This window comes from Abramis brama (genome assembly GCF_963993115.1).
Source record: "Abramis brama genome assembly, chromosome: 2".
In the NCBI taxonomy this organism is placed as follows: Eukaryota; Metazoa; Chordata; class Actinopteri; order Cypriniformes; family Leuciscidae; genus Abramis; species Abramis brama.
The window spans coordinates 61,020,324-61,038,589 of NC_139964.1; the positions used below are offsets into that span (position 1 = coordinate 61,020,324).

The window sequence follows — 18,266 nt, forward strand, 5'->3', positions numbered from 1 at the left end:
AGTAAAGGTATAGGAAAACAACACACACATTTCCTTGCACAACAGGCAGCGGCAGCGTGGTGTGCCGCGTGTTGTCTAGCACCTGAAGCTGTTGATGTTAATGTGTAGTAAGATATTTCAGAGGTTATGGTAGGTCAGCTGGAGTCTGGACAGCACAGGGTTTTGCTGCATTGAGCTGAGCTTGACAGGTCTTGTCTTGGAGATGAAAACAGAACAAGGCAGGCCTTCAGTAAAATGACTTGTTGTGCTGGTTCTGCTTGTGTCATTTTGTAAAGCTGTTGTGGGTTCATTCCAGGATTTGGAAAATAACATCTGAAACATCACACCAAAATAAACATTCTGCCATTTACTCACCCTCATGTTGTTCCAAACTGGACAGCATTTAAGTCGCTACTCAAAAAAAATCTGATCTATTTTATGGCTTCAGAATACTTGTAATTAAGCACATATACATTTAATGTTGCTTTTTTTTGTCATTTTTGGAACTTGTCAGTGCCTGGGTAGAGTTGCACCAGACTTTTGTAAGTTTTTACTTAAATTGGAACGTAAAGTCCTCACTAGGTACACATTAATACTAGCTGGTTTATAACTAACTCATACGTAAAGTCCCACTGAAAAGCCTTGAAACGTGCAGCTTTATTCAGTATTTTGACGTAATTTCCACAGGGCGGGACATATCGAACAGCCCCTCCCCTTTTTTAAAATAGCCAATTGTGTTTAGTTTATATCACTTGACTTGACTTGACTTTAATGTTAGAAACAAAGTCAAACAGTTTTGGAACAACATAAGGGTGAATAAATGATAACAGAATTTCTTGTTTGGGTGAGACTTTTCAATTTGATGCCGACTTCAAAGGAAGCTTCACATTTTGTTCGATGATTCTGCTATGGAGAAACGGCAACAAGAACACAGCATGAAAGTACTTCATAATCTCCTACAAACATAATTTCAACTCGTTTGTGATTTTGTCCTCAGCTGGGATTGTCTCTTAAATAACTCAGTGACTTTAATGAGGATATTATCAATCAGACTCAAATAATAGGGAGATTACCCTCAAACACATAGGGAGCATGTTTAAATAATCCTCTACACAAAGGGAATATAAGCAGCCGTTCTTCCAGTAAATATATTTCATATTATATATCATATTTTAAATATATTTTACTCAAAATATTGTGATATTGCTTGTGAAATAGTATTTGAGGTCTAAGGCTATATAAGAAAGAATTTGCTCATTGTTTTTCACTTCCATGCTTTATGTTGTTTTTCTTACTCCTGAGATGAACAACTGGTGTTTGTGTATGTGGAGACATTGTACATGCTTAAGTACTGTTATGCATTAAACTATTTGTCAGTTGAGTGACCATGGCAATGCTGAGCATCTGTATTGGCTCAGACTAGAGCCGTGTGTCTGGGCATCGGCATATTGCACATCCGTTTTTTATCCTCTTAAGGCTCTGTGTTGGTGTGTGTGCGTGTGTGTTTTGGTGGGGTAGGTTAATCCTTGAGGTGACGAGAAATGACCAGAGGAACAAAAACAACACTGTTTCTGCTACTTGAGATCTGAAGCTGCCTTTTCTTGTTGTTACATTGGATATTATTAATATTAAATTACTTATCTCATTACTATGGTGCACATACACCAGCAAGAAGCATGTCTGCCAATCAGCATATATTTAACATTTAACAGAGTGCAACAATGCCCACTTTTCCAGTGTTGTATTTTTTTTTTTTAAAGTCATTGTTAGTCGTGAACCAATAGATATAAGTTGAACCACAACAATGATTTGTAGCAAAAATGTAGACAAAAAGGCAAAGGTACAAGACTGTGTACATAAAGGCTTTTAATGAGAGAAAGAACTACAATCCCATGAAGCATTGCAAATGACGTAATCAAATAAAAAATTATGGAGAATTATAAAGCTATTGATTTAAAGATGTTGATTATAAATCTTTAGAATCACTATATTTTGTTTATTGCAAAACAGGCATATACAATTTTGAGAGCGAAGGGCCATTTCTCTGATTTATTGGAGATTTCTTTGCAGAATCATGGGTAATGTAGTTTTTCACCAAGAATTATACTCTTCAACATGATTATTTAAAAAAATAACAATAATGCTGATGGCTTCAACAAAAGCATCATTGATAAACAACCTCAGAGCTCACAGTATAGTACATATAGGTCTGTCTTTAATGTTTTAAAAGTTATTGTTAAAAAGACTGTTGCACTCTATATATAGCAGACCTCATGCGCCGGAGAAACAAATGCGCAGCCATCTTTAGAATTTTGCGTTTGAACTTCCGTTTTTACGGTAGCTCTGTATATTTCTATAGTATCGCTGTTGAAGAGTACACCGCTCTACAGTAATTTGAAAGTGATTGCAGTACCAGTTTTGGCCACAATCTTAAATACGGCTCCTTTAATGCTATGGAAATACAAACCGGAAGTCTGAACACAATGGCCCTCATTTATCATTCTTGCGTAGAAACGGGCGTATATGTTGGCGTAAGATTATGCTTGCACTCCAATCACCGCCTGATTTATGAAGCTGTGCGTACCTTTGAAATCCAGGTGTACGCAATACCTGCCCTTGATAAATGCTGCGGCTGAAAATGATCGTCATTAGAATAACACGCCCCTATATATTCAAGTCTCCCTATATATCCCACGCCCTCATTTTACACCATGGACACACGGAAGACGGCAAAGAAGAGAAACTTCTCCGACGTGGAGATCGATTCGAGACCATCACCAGGGAAGTGGAAAGAAACAAAATTGTTTCATTTGGGAGTTTAAAGAGTGGGATTAAAGGCGCCCACAAAAACAAAATATGAGAATTGGTTTGGATGAGCAAATGACCTATCACAATGCATTATTTTACAGTACGTGTTTTGAAACAATTAGCATTTAATTTCGTATCACATCACATGTGGGTGTACAATAATGATGATGATGTGATGTGGAGTACCATTCATTCACATTAATAATTGCATGACAATTTGTAATATTCTTATTCTTATTATTATGATTTTTATTATTAATGACGCTTATTGTTATTTAGAAGAAGAATGTCGTTATTATTATTATTTGTATTATTATTATTATTTAAAAGAAGAAGAATGTCATTTTTATTATTTTGTCAGTCTGAATTATTTTTTGGTCATTGAAAGCCTTTCATTACTGAACCCAGTCCGTGCGCACCTGCCGGGCCTGAAACGTCAGGTAAAGCGCACAGGCTCGCAACTGAAGGAATACATATGCCTACAAATCAAATGCTTTGGTAAAGTCACACAAATTAAACATTGAAGTCCATGTTGCACAAAAATAAACACTGAAGTTTATAATTACTATGTTGTTGTTTTTTTTACAGTGGGTCATAATATATCATATCTTTTAGTTTGTCAGTGCGTTTTGTGGTGTTAGGAATTGTTTTTCTGCGCATTTCCGCACTAACTCAAAACGTGCGTACATGTACACCACCTCCTGAGCTGGCGTAGGATTTGAGCGTGCCGTACGCCAACGTCCATATTGATAAATCTCAAAGTCACCATGGTTTTGGGTGTACGCCAGGTGTACACTGGAAATTTGGTGTACGCACTTTTGATAAATGAGGGCCAATGAGCGCAACGCTGAAAAGGGGCGGGGCTACATGAGGTATAGAGTGGAGAGGAATTTTGGACCAATGAGATTTCATGGTGGGCGGGGCTGTGTAGCACAACACATTTGAAAATAGAAACCAAGCGACTGACAAGATATCCTGAACTAGTTTGGACAAAAACTTTTGGATTTACATTGATAAGATATAACTTTGTCTAAAGCCCTATTCGGACGGGATTATCTTTACAAGGGTAGATGGAGTAATGTAATTTTACAACAGGACGTCTGTAATAGTAATGGCCAATTTGCACGGGATAAGATCAGTAAAACTAGCAGAAGTGGGAGGAGTAACTCGATTTGCGCGTCGCCGTCACCCTCCTGTCGTCATGTCATGTGTGTATTACGTTGCTTCCTGATATCACGTGCGCAAACAACCTATATTTATAAAACAATTATGTCCGGTCGAACAATGTATTAATTAACTTCAGATTGGATTGTGTTGGTAAAAGGCACTTACCTAACGCTAAAAGATATTTCATGCCTCTAACAAGTGCTTTCGATCTTCTTTCTGATCTGAATGGTATGTGGAAAACACTTGAGTTTTGCCTCAGACTCGTCCCAGCGTCTAGAACGCAACTGAATGCTTTTTCAAGCATCTCCATACTTGAAAAACTGCGGAAAACTACTTTTAAACAGGAAATTATGAAATATTTACGTACATATTTACAGCGGGTCTATTCGCACAGGATTAGTATTACCTGAGGTCATTTTTCCGGACCTTTTTACTGAAGGTAAAAGTCGCCGTAATATTTACTGACATTGTCCGTAATGATTACTGAGATGGCACATTCGGACGGGACTAAAATCACAGAGAAGCTCTGGTAATTATTACTTTACCCCACCTCTCCATGTTAAACTACAGTAAAAGTATAAAGCTATATCTTTTTGATAATCAATATATTGTTCTCTGGAGAACTTTTTAAACAAGTCTATTTAATCTCATTGCTGTCTAGGAGGAACTTTTCTATGGGTTCCCTCATATGTATTTTTAGAGTCTAGTGTGAAACTGACAGTCACGTGTACGGCATGTGAGGCCAAACTAGTGGAAGAAAATGGTTGTTCTCTCCATGTTTCTCTCTCTCTCATTTTCTTTTCACAGTCAGCTTGCTTCAGCTTCAGGCCATGGCTGCTTTAAACTGAACACAGTTAGATGATGCTGAGGGATGCTGAGGGTTTGTGTGTGTGTATTGTGAGAGTGTGTGTAAATATGCAGTGCACACTAGTCCTTTTTTTGGTGGTATTGAAGAGACCGTGGTACATTTACTTTGACACAAAGAACCAAATATAACTCGCAGAATTCAAAGGGAGTAAAGTGGTAAATGTGGCAGTATATGTTCAGCATGTGCTTTGCAATTCTTCCTATATATAGTGCTCATGCTTTCGGGTCATTTTAAAATGATAATCATTAAATATAATTATAGCTATGGGTTAGAGCCTAAGAATGGGGGGAGACAATGTGTTTGTGTGTGTGTGTATGTGTGTGTGTGTGTGTGTGTGTGTGTGTGTGTGTTGTTCAGATTATTGTGCTTGTCCCAGATTATGCTCCAGAGCTGAGAGATTAAATTACTTCCTTTAAAAAAAAATAAAACAAGCATGGAGGAATGCCATTATTATATGCAAATAAATCAATTTCTCACTGTGCCATTGTGTGCAGTTCTTTATGTTTTTATAGGTGAATCTCACATCAGTCTAAAATGCAACATCAACATTTTGCATAAAGAAAGGAAGACAATTTTCTCATTAGATTATTATTAAATTAAATTAAATTATAATAATGAATGAGTACAACTGAAATAATATAGAATTTGTTTAGCATTAATCTAATGAGAATAAGAGTTATAAGAGTTCACATAAGACTCAATAGATTCTCATTACAATTAAATTAAATAATATATTTTATATAATATTTTTCAAATTACATTATTGACAATTGAAGCTTCATTGCAACAAAAATAATGCCACAATTTAATTTCTTTAAGCAAAATATCAGCACTCCACCCCCCTTCTTTTCGATTTTGTTTTGAATTATGACCTGGACATGTTCTTGAAAGGTTTGGTGAGATTCACCCATAAAGCATATCATGCCTCCAGAGCGAATCTTATCCTCTACTATAAATTTTACTCCCTTTCCATTTCCTCTTGTGGGAGTTCACTTGGGTAACCTTAATCTAATTCCTGAATTGTGAATATTAACCTCAATGTCAGTTCCATGAAAGGTGTGCGGCTCTCGATACCTCTTTTGTATTGAACTTGTGTTGTATCCTTCACTATCTTCATAACCACTGATAAGGCTGGATAAGTCTTAGCTCGTCCCTGCAGGGGATTTGAAGCTCAGTAAGTCATGTTCTGTGTTCACCCTATCGCGCGTATAGCATCAATATCATGCAGCTTGACAGATTAATGTTGCATTGGATTGGAATGTTGAACATTCCGAGGTCCTTGAGTATTAAATGTAACATTTCTTCACACTAACTATGAGGTTCTCAAACATAAAACAGCTGATTTATACCATTAGACAAGCAAGTTATGAGCAAGTTATTAAGGTTATTACCATTACGTCCTATGCAGCAAGAACACATTTTTTTTTTACAATGTTGCATTTTGGTTGCAATTATGTTACATATCACTAAAAATACTACTTTGACCCGACCTAAAACACTGTAGTTCTAGCTGAGACTGGAAGAGTTTGGTTCATGTTGTCAACATGTCGAGAAGATGCTGTTTTCTGCACTGCATGCACTTCAAAAGGATGAGGACTCATGCTGGAATTATGAAAAAAGGACGCCAACATTACTGTTCGTATCACATCAAGCACTGAGAAAGCCTCTGGAGATGAAATTCAGATATGGTAATAGACGTTTCATTTCTGACATGCGCTGTAATTGGAACTGTTTCAGATGATGTGCAATGTGTTTTATGAGAAAATTAAAGCCTTTTTTTGACCTTGGATGCATGTAAACCTGTTGTAGGAGACCTCCAAAACAAAATTAAGAACCTTTAAAATAACATAATGGGGACACTTTAAAAGAAACATGGGTATCTGTCACATTGGGTAAATTAGTATTTATCACAACCTTTTTGTAATTTTAAAAGATAGTTCACCCAAAAAATAAAATAAAATTCTGTCTTCATTTACTCAACCTCATGTCATTCCAAACCCCTATAACTTTCTTCTGTGGAAAACAAAAGAAGATATTTTAAAGAATATTATATATATATATATATTTTACTATTGAGATTTACCTATAAGATGCTTATTCACATAATTCAGAGCTTCTTCCCCACTCTTTTCTCTCTTAACTCTGTTCTTTACCAGTGTTATTTTAGTATTTATCCATAATGTTCCTATTGTAAGCCACACCGGGTGAATTACAGTGAAGTATCAATATACTGATACATTACTGTCATTTGGATCTAGACAGAACCTGCGGGGCTGAGCATTTGCTCTAGAATTGATCTGTGAATGTGAATCTGATGTCAGTCAGTCACATGCTTGTCTAGGCGTCTGTGTCGTAGGCTGTGAATGAATTGATTACATAATTACTAACAAAATGAAGTACAATGTAGGGGCTTTAAAACTGCTGCTTTAGTGCAATGATTATCCATTTTTCTTGAGAACAAGAGTTAGTGATAGAGATAGAGATTCAATAGTGTTAACAAGGTGTGAGAGCCTAGGTAATTTATAGGCTTTCATGCAGCACTAGAGTTGGATTAGAAAGTGCAGAACAGGCTAGACAAAAACTATGTGTTTTGAACGTAAAGTGTGTAATTTCTGTTCAACTAGCAGCACCAACTGTAAATGCAAAAATAATGACTGTCCTGTGGATGTTGTGTGGGCATGTGCCCAATTACCCATATGGTTAATCTGGCCCACAGCCTAACTTTGCCTAATTTAATATAAAAAAGCAGTACCGCTTCTTCACCATTAACAGAGGGCAATGAGGGCATTTACATTTTATCCACCATATGTAGCATGAAATCGCCATGCTACAGGTGGCCTCCCATTGGCTGGATGTTTCAACAACTGTCTTGATTTCATGTGGTGAAGAGACTGGTATTCAGGTACAGAACCTAGAGTCATGGCTATCAGAGAGTCTGAGTGCTACTTGAATCTCTGCAGTGAGAGACTGTAGGTTTATTATGAACTATTAGAGCATTTTTTTTAAATATTTCCCAGCTGTGACTTTCTAAATTTATCAGTGTGCTGCATAGCTAATTAACTGGTTCATGTCATGATGGCTCAGTAATACCTATTTAAGTCCAAAAACATTGCCTTATACCCACAATAGCTATGTTTCCATCTAAAGTTGTGAATTTAACTTTTGTGAATAAAGCAGCGTTATGTTCAAAGGAAATTGGCGCTAAAAATGGAAGTTGCTGCAATCAGGGAAGCCACTGTGGCTCTTTTTTCCTGCATCATAAATGACTTGCATCTCAGAGCTCTCAGACGAAACGCAATAAACGCTTTCATAATATCTTGTGTTCGGATTCCTGGTGTTTGGGAACTCAATCATGTGAGACACTTCTGGAAGGGAATTAAACCAAATCATTCTGATGACAGACTTTGGCTCAGGCATTTCAGAATGATCAAACCAACATTTGAGATGCTGTGCAATGAGAAAGGTCCGCTGGTTAGTCCAGTTATCCAATCACATTCACTGTTCAGGAAAAGTCACGTGCACATCGAGGGATGTATTGAAAATAAACAATACAGCTTCTTCACCATTAATAGAGGACAATGAAGGCATCCACATACTAGCATTAATTGTCAGATTATATCCACCAAATATGAAGATTCTATCATTTACTCGTCATATCTTTCCAAAATATGACTTTCTTTCTTCTGCAGAACATAAAACAGTAACCAGCTTGTCCAAGCTGCTCTTTTTCTTACAATGAAAGTGAATGGTGACCACAGATGCAAAGCTGGATTTTCAGTAATAACGACTTAAATTTCAGCCTGTTTCTCACACACAGCTTTCTGTGAATGCAGAGGACTTGGAATATAGTGCACAAGTCAAATGAACTAGTTTTAATGCATTTACGCCGCTTTTTGGAACTTGATATTCATTGTTTCATTATAAGGAAGAGAGCAACTCGGACATTCCGCTAAATCTTTCACTTTGTGCTCCATGAAACTAAGAGTTTGGAACGGCATGATGGTGAGTAAATGATATCAAGATTTTCGATCATAGGTGAAGTAATCCTTTAAAAGGCCGTGAACTGTATGGCAATATAACGCCAGGGATTGAGTTCTTTTTGAGAATTACTTGGGGAGAAGTCTTGTTGGGTTTCAGGGGAAATATTTGATTTCAGCATTTTGCCATGACAGATGATGGATTATATCATCTTAACCTTTAACCTTTTGTAGATTCCCAAGTCTTGCACACTCTGCAACACTCCAGCTGGGTCTGCTGTGAATAAACTGAATGCAATATTGAAAGAGGATCCAAGGGAAGATGAGTAATAAAGAATGTTTAAAACACAGGAGGTGTTGTGCGCTCGTGAGCAGGGGCTGGGCAACACTGATTTTTTTTGTCATGGTTAAGGTCAAGGTTTCCATAGCAACAGGCACCATTGAGGTTGCAGTGATAATGGTATGAATAATTTATCACATGGAAGGATTATGACTGAGTTCCAAAACACCTCATGGTGTGTGACTGTATGTGCACCTGTTTGTATGTATGCAAAATGTATGGTTCTGCCCTTAACTTCTTCCTTTATCGTGATACCATCACCACCGTTACTAGACAGACATTGCATGGCAACTTCAGGTGAGGAATTGCCATGGTATTTCTGTCACATTCTCTAATTAGCATCACAGTGACATTGAGTCGTCATGGAAATGCTCATTTGCGTTTTTCTCATTCCATTCCGTTGTGTTTCTGAAGGTGCCTGGGAGTGTGTTTGTCGAAAATTAGATGCTTAATTAGTTGTATATTAAATGTGCAATAATTACGTATCTATTAATTTAGAGATAAAGTTGAATAAGGAAATTAATGAACTAATTTATCATCACCACCACCGTATAAGCATAATTGATTAGGCTGTGATCAGCGAGTATGAATAATAATGTCATTCATACATAATTAATAGCTTCTTAAGCTTGTTTAGTAGAATAAGACTGCTATTAAGGTCAAACGAGCATCACACACACATACAGGTTGTTTATTTCACAAAAAATAGTGATATTTCAAATTTCTGTCGCTTTCAGTCTGTCTCTACACTCCCATCTCTGTTTCACCCTCTGAGAAGGCTGCCATCTGGACCACTTTCATTTAGAGCACACACACACTCACACACACATACATCTGGAGATTAATGCATCAAGCCATAGACATTTGATGGAAATATCACCCAGAATTTAATGCATGATTTTGATTAGGATTGTCAGTGTTTTGCTGTAATACATCATTGTGTGAATGGGTGGCTTATAACCAGCTGTGATTAAACAGTTTTGTTTGAGTTTAATGAATGGAAACTCTACCTGCTCATGGGTTTGGCTGAGAGGAATCCCCTCTCTGACTGATCCACTTTGACCTTTGACCTTAGTCCTCAATATAAACATGGTGGGAAAGTATTTTATAACTGCTAACTAGGATCCTGCTTCAACGTTGTCACAAACGGTTGCACAAACGTGAGGAAAGGATCTATTTGCAGCAGTGTCAAAATATCCCAGTTTCACAGACAAGGCTTAAGCCTAGTCCCAGACTAAAATGCATGTCTGTGAAACCAGACCTATATGTATTAAACAAAACTCAAAATGCTTTTATTCTTCTATACTAATGCTGCTCGGACGCATGATTGCCTGGAACTCACCGAGGTCTGAAGTGGGACATTTAATTTGAGATATTCCCACATCCAACCTCATCTGGGATGCAGCATAACTTGCGTTGTAGCCTACGATTAGGTGTCATTATCGTACAGTCTACATGTCCTACCCAAGTTTATTAGATCCATGTTGTACAGTGCGATTTGTAATGATCTTATAGGATTGCTGAAATCGCAGGCATTACTGAAGTATGAGATCATTAAAGGATACATTTTAAATGGGAATATATTCACATAATTTAGTGTGCAATTTCATGTGTGATTTTTTTACCCATTAACATTTCATCATACGCATATTTCCAGGAACATTAAAAATGATCAAATTTTAAATCTAAACTACATATTTAGAAGTATTATATTTACAACATCAAAACATTCCACCAGGTGGAATTAAACCTTGTCATTAGTGGAACCTTGTGCAATTGATACCTCATTAAAACAATTATTATACTATACAATTATTGTTTTAAAATTATATATTTTTTAAATGATTTTTTATTTAATAAAAGTAAACACAAAGCATGTCTATTATGATTGAATATATTTTCATGCCATCTTTTCATATATAACCATTGCATGCTTTATGTTTATGTATGACCAAGAATGTTTTTTGTTAGTTTAACAAATGTGTCCGTTTGGCCAAATTAATGGAACATCTCCCTTGACAATTATAAACTGCATTAATTCTTTATCATTATTGTTTGTTCAGAGTTCAAAATATTCTGTTTTCTCCTGCAGAGCTCCTGGGTGCTGCTAAGAAGGTGAATGTGAACTTCCAGGACACAGACGGGTACGTATTTATTTATACTACAGTGACATCACATGATGTCCACCAATTAAATTGAGTAGTGATCAGATGATATGGGCTATTCAGTGGCCAGCGCCTATATTAAAGGAAACAGCGTTTTCAACTTAATGTAAGGTATTTCCAGGTGAAACATGGCAGTACGTTATTTTATTCATCAGCACTTGACTGGATTTTGAAAAGTGAATGTTATACGAAATGGCCATTAGGTGGTTGGAGGGAAGGGCTTGAAAACTACGAGTGATTGATGACATCAGTACAATGCAGTCTATTTTGAGTTCATGGTTAAGGTTAAGTTAGCTAGTGGACAGTGCAGTTTACAGCTAAAGCAGAGGTGTGTTGTTATTAGAATGCTGCAGTGTGCTAGTAGTAGAGAGAGATAGTGTGTGTGTGTGTATGTGTGTGTGTGTACACACGTGGTTTGGGGCTCTGGCAGAGAGAAATCTCTTACTCATGGAAGTAGGTCATAGCCTCCTGCTCAGTTAGACAGTGAGGGATCAGAGTAAAGTGGCAGAGTTGAGCTGCAATGAAGTCAGATTAGGGACTCTCTAAAAAGTTACGCATAGGCCTGAAAGTGCCCCATTATGCTCTTTTGGATAATAGTGTGTAATATAGCTGTCTGTGAATGTAAAAGGTCTTCAAAGTTTCAATGAACAAAGTGCATGATAAAAGCAGTTATTGTCTCCCAAAAGAAAGAACCAATTCTGAACTGCCTAAAACGAGTCGTCAGCAATTCCAGTCTTACTGTACTTCCTGCTCGAACCTATGTAGGTTTGAACAAATTTCAAAATTCAGATATGGTAATGAGCGATTGGTTTTCTTACACTGTAAGTGGCAGACCAGTCATAACAGACTGGGCCATTTGACCAATCAGAGCAGAGTATAGGCTCTTGGAAAGGAGGGGTTTAGAGAGACTGGATCAAACCATTTAAAACACTTTGAGAAAAGAGGTGATGCTGCGATGAATAGCTTTTATGAGGAAATTAACTATCCAAGCTTTCCTTGGAGTGTTTATGAGCAAAGCAGTGACTCATTTGTGAATGAAACATTCTCTTGAGTGGAATCGGTTCCACGAATTGGTTGAATTGAATTGGTTTCTCCACTTCCCAAACGTGGGTTGCGTCTGAGAATTTAGGCAGCAGACCTGTTGAAATTTAAAAAACAAATAACAAAATATGGGCACTTTAAAGCACGATTGGAAATAAGAATGATATATTAGGATTGGGTATTATGAGGACATATAGCTATTAGACTGTTTTTAAGAAGATATCGTAACCATAGCAGGCCTAGAAATTAGTACACACACAGATTAACCTCAAGATTTTCTGCTGAATACTTACATTTTAAGTACATGTTGAATACAGGTTTTTCAACATCAAATTTCATTATTTTTGTCTATTCTAAATGGAATCAGTAACAGTGCAGTAGAGGTTATTACAGGGGCAATTTCTACAATTTCAGGACATGCACAGTTCTGTCTCTAACTGAGAAAAATGAATGCCTTTGAGAGAAATTTAATCAAAAACAGATTTTGAGAAGTCTTCTGCTGCCTGAACTTCTATCGTCTTTGAATCCATAGTAATATCTATCTAATCTCTAGTAGGACACTAGTTTACATGAATGGCAGATACTAAAAGATTTAGTACCAAATAAAGGTGAAAAAAAAAAAATAGTAACATTAATTAATACATATTGCAATGATAATATGACTTTGACATCATAATGATTACCAAAGCATGACTTTTTTTTTCTTATGTGACAGAAATTGGCTTCCATATTATTGGAGATACAACGGGTTATTTTAATTTAAACCCAACCACTCTTATTGTAAGAATAACACCTTTTATTAAATTTGAGTCATTTATTGGCTCAGTACTTTTGCCATATGAGTGTTTCTTATACCAAAAGATCCCCCATACTTTAACATTTTACCATATTTAAATCGATTCTAAAGGTTTCCCTCCTAAAAACCTGTGCATCATTTTTTTTTTGCAGATTCTATATGTCACTAGAAATGGTTAATGCATATTGTGTTTGTGTGCTTGTTTATAGGTTATCTGCCCTTCATCATGCTGCTCTTAATGGTAATGTGGAGCTGATTGCGCTGTTGCTCGAGTCACAAGCCGTCGTTGACATCAAAGACCAGAATGGTACAAACACACACAGTACCTTTTAATAGTCTCATATGTACAATATGTACAGTATTTACTTAATATACAGATGAATCAGTTATTAAAATAGTTAGACTACCGTTCAAAATCGCTAAGAGTTTTAAATATTTTTTGAAATGTTTCTTTTACTCACCAAGGTAAAAAACTGTAAAATATTATTTAATTTAAAATAATTGTTTTCTATTTTCTATCTAATACTGTCCCCTATATATGGAAGCTTGTTTCCACAAATGAATAAAAAATAAAGAAGGTAAAGGCGACTTTTTATCTCTCAATTATGACTTTTCTTCTCAGAATTGCGTGATATATACTCGCAATTGCGAGTTATACAATCAGAATTGCGAGATATAAACTCACAATTGCTAGTTTTAAAGTCAAAATTGCGGATAAACTCACAATTGCGTGTTATAAAAATCATATCTCAAAATCAAATCATCTGAATTTTGTTTCTCAGAATTGTGAGTTTATGTCACGCAATTCTGAGAAAAAAAGTCATAATTTAGAGATAAAAAGTCGCCTTTACCTTTTTTTTTTTTTATTCATTTGTGGAAACAAGCTTCCATAGGGTACAGTATTTTTTTTAGATAGAAAATAGAAAACAGTTATTTTAAAAATTTGCAAACTTATAAACTTGTGTTTATATCTCTCAATTCTGACACGTCTTTTTTTCCTCAGAATTGGACTTTGTAACTCGCAATCGAAAATAAGTCGGAATTGTGAGATGTAAACTCACAATTGTGAGGAAAATAAGTCCGAATTGCGAGATAAAAAGTCGTAATTGTCTTTTAAATAGTTTTATTCTGTGGAGGAAACAAGCTTCCATAGTCCCCACACTTTTGAATGGTAGTAAATATGTTTCTCATTAAAACTGCCTCCTGTTTTCTGAAGGGATGCGGCCCTTACATTACGCTGCTTGGCAGGGCAAGTGTGAGCCCATGAAAATGCTGCTCAAGGCAGGGTCATCAGTCAACAGCCAATCAGATGAGGGACAGATCCCTTTACACCTCTCATCACAACACGGCCATTATGAAGGAGTGAGTAAATGCACATAAACAGTCAGACTTGCGTGCTTATGCACATATGCTGTACACACACACACACACACACACACACACACACACACACACACACACACACACACACACACTCACTGTACTGTACTGCACTGTGTGTGTTTGCAGAGTGAGATGCTGCTCCAACATCAGTCGAACCCCTGCCTCAGAGACCACGCTGGGAAAACCCCTCTAGACTTGGCCTGCGAATTTGGACGTGTCACGGTCAGTTACGCCGTGTTTGTGTGTGTCTCTGTGTGTACGGCACGCAGGGGTTTGTGATAGATTTATGAGAAGCGGTGCTCCGCAGTGGGAATGAGGGACAGGAAACCTCTTCTCACGTTTTCAGCCAAATGTACAATTGGAAGCCCGACATGCACTCACACCCCGGTTTCCACTGCTTGCAAATGAGCACAAGAGACTCTTTCATAACAGTTTATTCAGACTTGGGTTTTGTTAAAGGTACAGTTCACCTTAAAATGAATAGTCTGTCATTATTTACAAACTCCAAATGAACAAAACTCGTATTTATTTACAAACTCGTATGACTTTTTTTTCTTCCGTGGAACAAAAGAAGCATTTTTTTTAATAGTACTGGTTGCTATTTTCATGCAACTGGAAGTATGCATGTATGCATTTTTATAATTATTTATTTAATCATTTCAAATTACCTTGTTCACTTATTTATGCATGCATGTCTTGGTTTGGTTGTTTTTATGTATATTTGATTATTATCTCTATTTGTTCATTTAATCATTTAAAATCCCCTCTTTCATGCAAAATAACCATAAATGTATTATAAACGTCCATGTACACTTTACTTCAAATCTTATGAAGCCATATTAGCCATAGTTTTGTGTGAGAAACAGAGCAAAATTGAATCATTATACACTGATAATCTTCACATGTTAACCATTGCAACTGGGTTATTCAGTTCACTGAGATCCTTAAGTGAACTGAACTAAATCAGTCTGATTTGTCAACTCATTCAGTCCACGGCTGCATCCGAAAACTTAAAAATGCTGCCTTCTGAGGCTGCATTTCAAGGTAGGAAGGCATCAAGGCACGTCCAAATCCAATGTTAGCTTCTTTTCCAGTCTCCTATAACTATTAATAACTATTTGCTTAGTTATTACCAAAGCTTGCTCTATTTTGTTGTAGATCATTAAACCGTCATGAGGTTTCTTCGTGTGTCTACAAAGTCAATGCCTGATAAGGCAGCGAGGCAACAGGTCAAGTTTTCAGACGCAACCCACGTTTGGGAAGTGGAGCAACCATTTCACTCAGGAGATTCCACTCAAAAGAATGATTCATTCACAAATGAATCACTGCTTTGCTCACACTCCAAGGAAAGCTTGGGTAAATCTATTGAAAAATGACTTATCTGTTCCTCACGTAAACCTATCAACTTCAGACGTCTTGCACTATACATGAGTCCATAAGTAAATTTATGATTTTGATACTTTTATGGTATTTGGCATCCCTTTGAAGTTTAAAATCCTTCTTTTGTGTTCAGTGGAAGAAATAAATTAATTTGGGTTTAGAACGACATGATTGTGAGTCATTGAGGGAATTATTCTTTACTATTCACCTTTGTTTTATTTGACATATTACATATTGTTTTGCTGACCTGTTGTTTTATTTGTCCTAATAGATAATTTCTTAGGCCATGAATCGCATTTTTTATGTTAAAGTTGCTGTAAGTGATGTTCTGTTTCGCTAACTTCCAGCCAGACTCAGAATCTGAATTAGATCACTCCCTTTCTCCAAAATATCTTGCTCCTAAAACATGTCAGCGAACCTGTCAGCTTACTCGAACGTTCAAAGTGACTGACAGGCGGTGAGCGCCTCAAAGTTCTCTGATTGGCTAAACAATAGCAATCAAATTCGTTTTTGCTGTTCACAGAGCTTAAAGCCGTCACAGAGACAGGTGTGATGTCTCATGATACCCATTTCAGTGATACATTGCATGAAAATTCTAGAAAAAAATATTTACAACACTTTTAACTGATGTATTTTTTACAGTGTAAAAATAATAATTATTATTAGTTATACATATTTATACAAATTAAAATAAAACACTGAAACGCCTAATGCACTTTTATAGTTGAAACGATTAATTCACTGAAGTACCATTTACTCTACCGTTCAAATGTTTGAGGTCAGTAAGATTTTTTTTAATCTTTTTGAAATACGTTTCTTATGCTCAGCAAGACTATATAAATACAGTACATACAGTAATATTGTATTAGTTGTAAATTGTTGTAAATTGGATTACTACTATTTACAACAGTAATATTGTAAATACAGTAAAACATTAAAAACTGTTAAAAACAGTTGTGCTGCTTACTATATTTGTCGAAACCAAATTTCTGGATTCTTTGATGAATATAAAGTTCAAAAGAACAGCATTTATTTGAAATAGAAATATTTTTTAACATTATAAATGTCTTTACTGTCACTCATTTTAATCGATTGAATGTGTTCTTGCTGAATACAAGTTTTAATATCTTTCTTTCTTTAAAATAACAACAACAACCCAAACCGGTAGTGCAAATACCATGTTGTATGAGTGTGGCATCATCCATCAACCATGGTATATATCAAAGTATCTTTCAATCACATAACAACTTTACCACGGTATTACCACAGTCTGCTTTTTGTTCTGGGATAAGGCCTACACACCTGTTTAAGCTGTGTGTGAATGCATGCATGTTTTCTGTGTGTTCTACAGGTGGTGCAATTGCTCCTGAGCAGTAACATGTGTGCTGCTATGTTAGAACCGAAGCCCTCCGATCCCAATGGCATCAGCCCGCTACATTTGGCTGCCAAGAATGGACATATCGAAATCATCAAGTAGGTGCTCACTGGACTTCTTGGCTTTGCAACTACGATGACTGAAGTAATAACAGCTGTTAAGTTGTCATTTAGGTTGTACTGAACTGCATGGGCTTTTTTAGCTGCCACATCATTCAAGTGAGGACATTATTATAAAACACATTGCACATGTCCTATAGTCAGATCAAGGCTTTGGCATGATTATATTACAACTTTCTCAAACTATCCGCTGATTAGATGTGTTGATGAGAACACAATTATCATCAATATTTTTGAACAGCATTAATATATTTTGTTAAAATATTTATTTTAAGAATATATCTTAGAATATATGCAAAGTCTGCAAAACAAATGAGGTGGTTATGTGATGATGTTTACGATAAAGTGTTTTATATTGCTTTCATTTAGCAGTTATAAATTTTGTACAAGGGGACAGACATTGACGGGCGCAAAATCCTGACACAGCATTTAGCTCAGTGACACAAAACTGTCTCTGTTGCATGACTGATGTGGCAAGACAGGTCAGGAGCAAAGGGATCGGGGATGATGGGAGAAATGAAAGGCACTGTGAGCTGTCCGATCAGTCCCTGGAGGCTTCATTCATTAGATTCGCACATACACACATTCAAACCGAGTGTCCTCGTTTTTCCCTTTGATGGACAGTGCCGTCATTGCCTAGTGACGCATGTCGTTAATTAGTGATTTCATCATTCATCACACATTTTAGGCTGCTTGTGGATCAGTATGGATATGAAAGACACATTTTAAATGCCCATCCTGGACATCAGTTCCTACATCACAGCTTCTCAACTAACATGCCAAATCCGCTGCACAAATCTGGAGCAAGCAAGCACTTGTCCTGGCCACAGTTCATCTACCTTAGTTTTATGCAGGAGTTATTATATTT

The 18,266-nt window shown here is 36.5% G+C and overlaps 1 protein-coding gene across 1 annotated transcript in view; it reads left to right on the forward strand.

The window, feature by feature from the left end:
- LOC311070566 (caskin-1) overlaps window positions 1-18,266 on the forward strand; it is a 57,958-nt gene that overhangs the window by 8,687 nt on the left and 31,005 nt on the right. Inside the window, 5 exon segments of the mRNA XM_084094483.1 lie at window positions 11,232-11,283; window positions 13,351-13,448; window positions 14,358-14,503; window positions 14,651-14,746; window positions 17,256-17,377. Coding sequence (XP_083950609.1) covers window positions 11,232-11,283; window positions 13,351-13,448; window positions 14,358-14,503; window positions 14,651-14,746; window positions 17,256-17,377 — 514 coding nt within the window.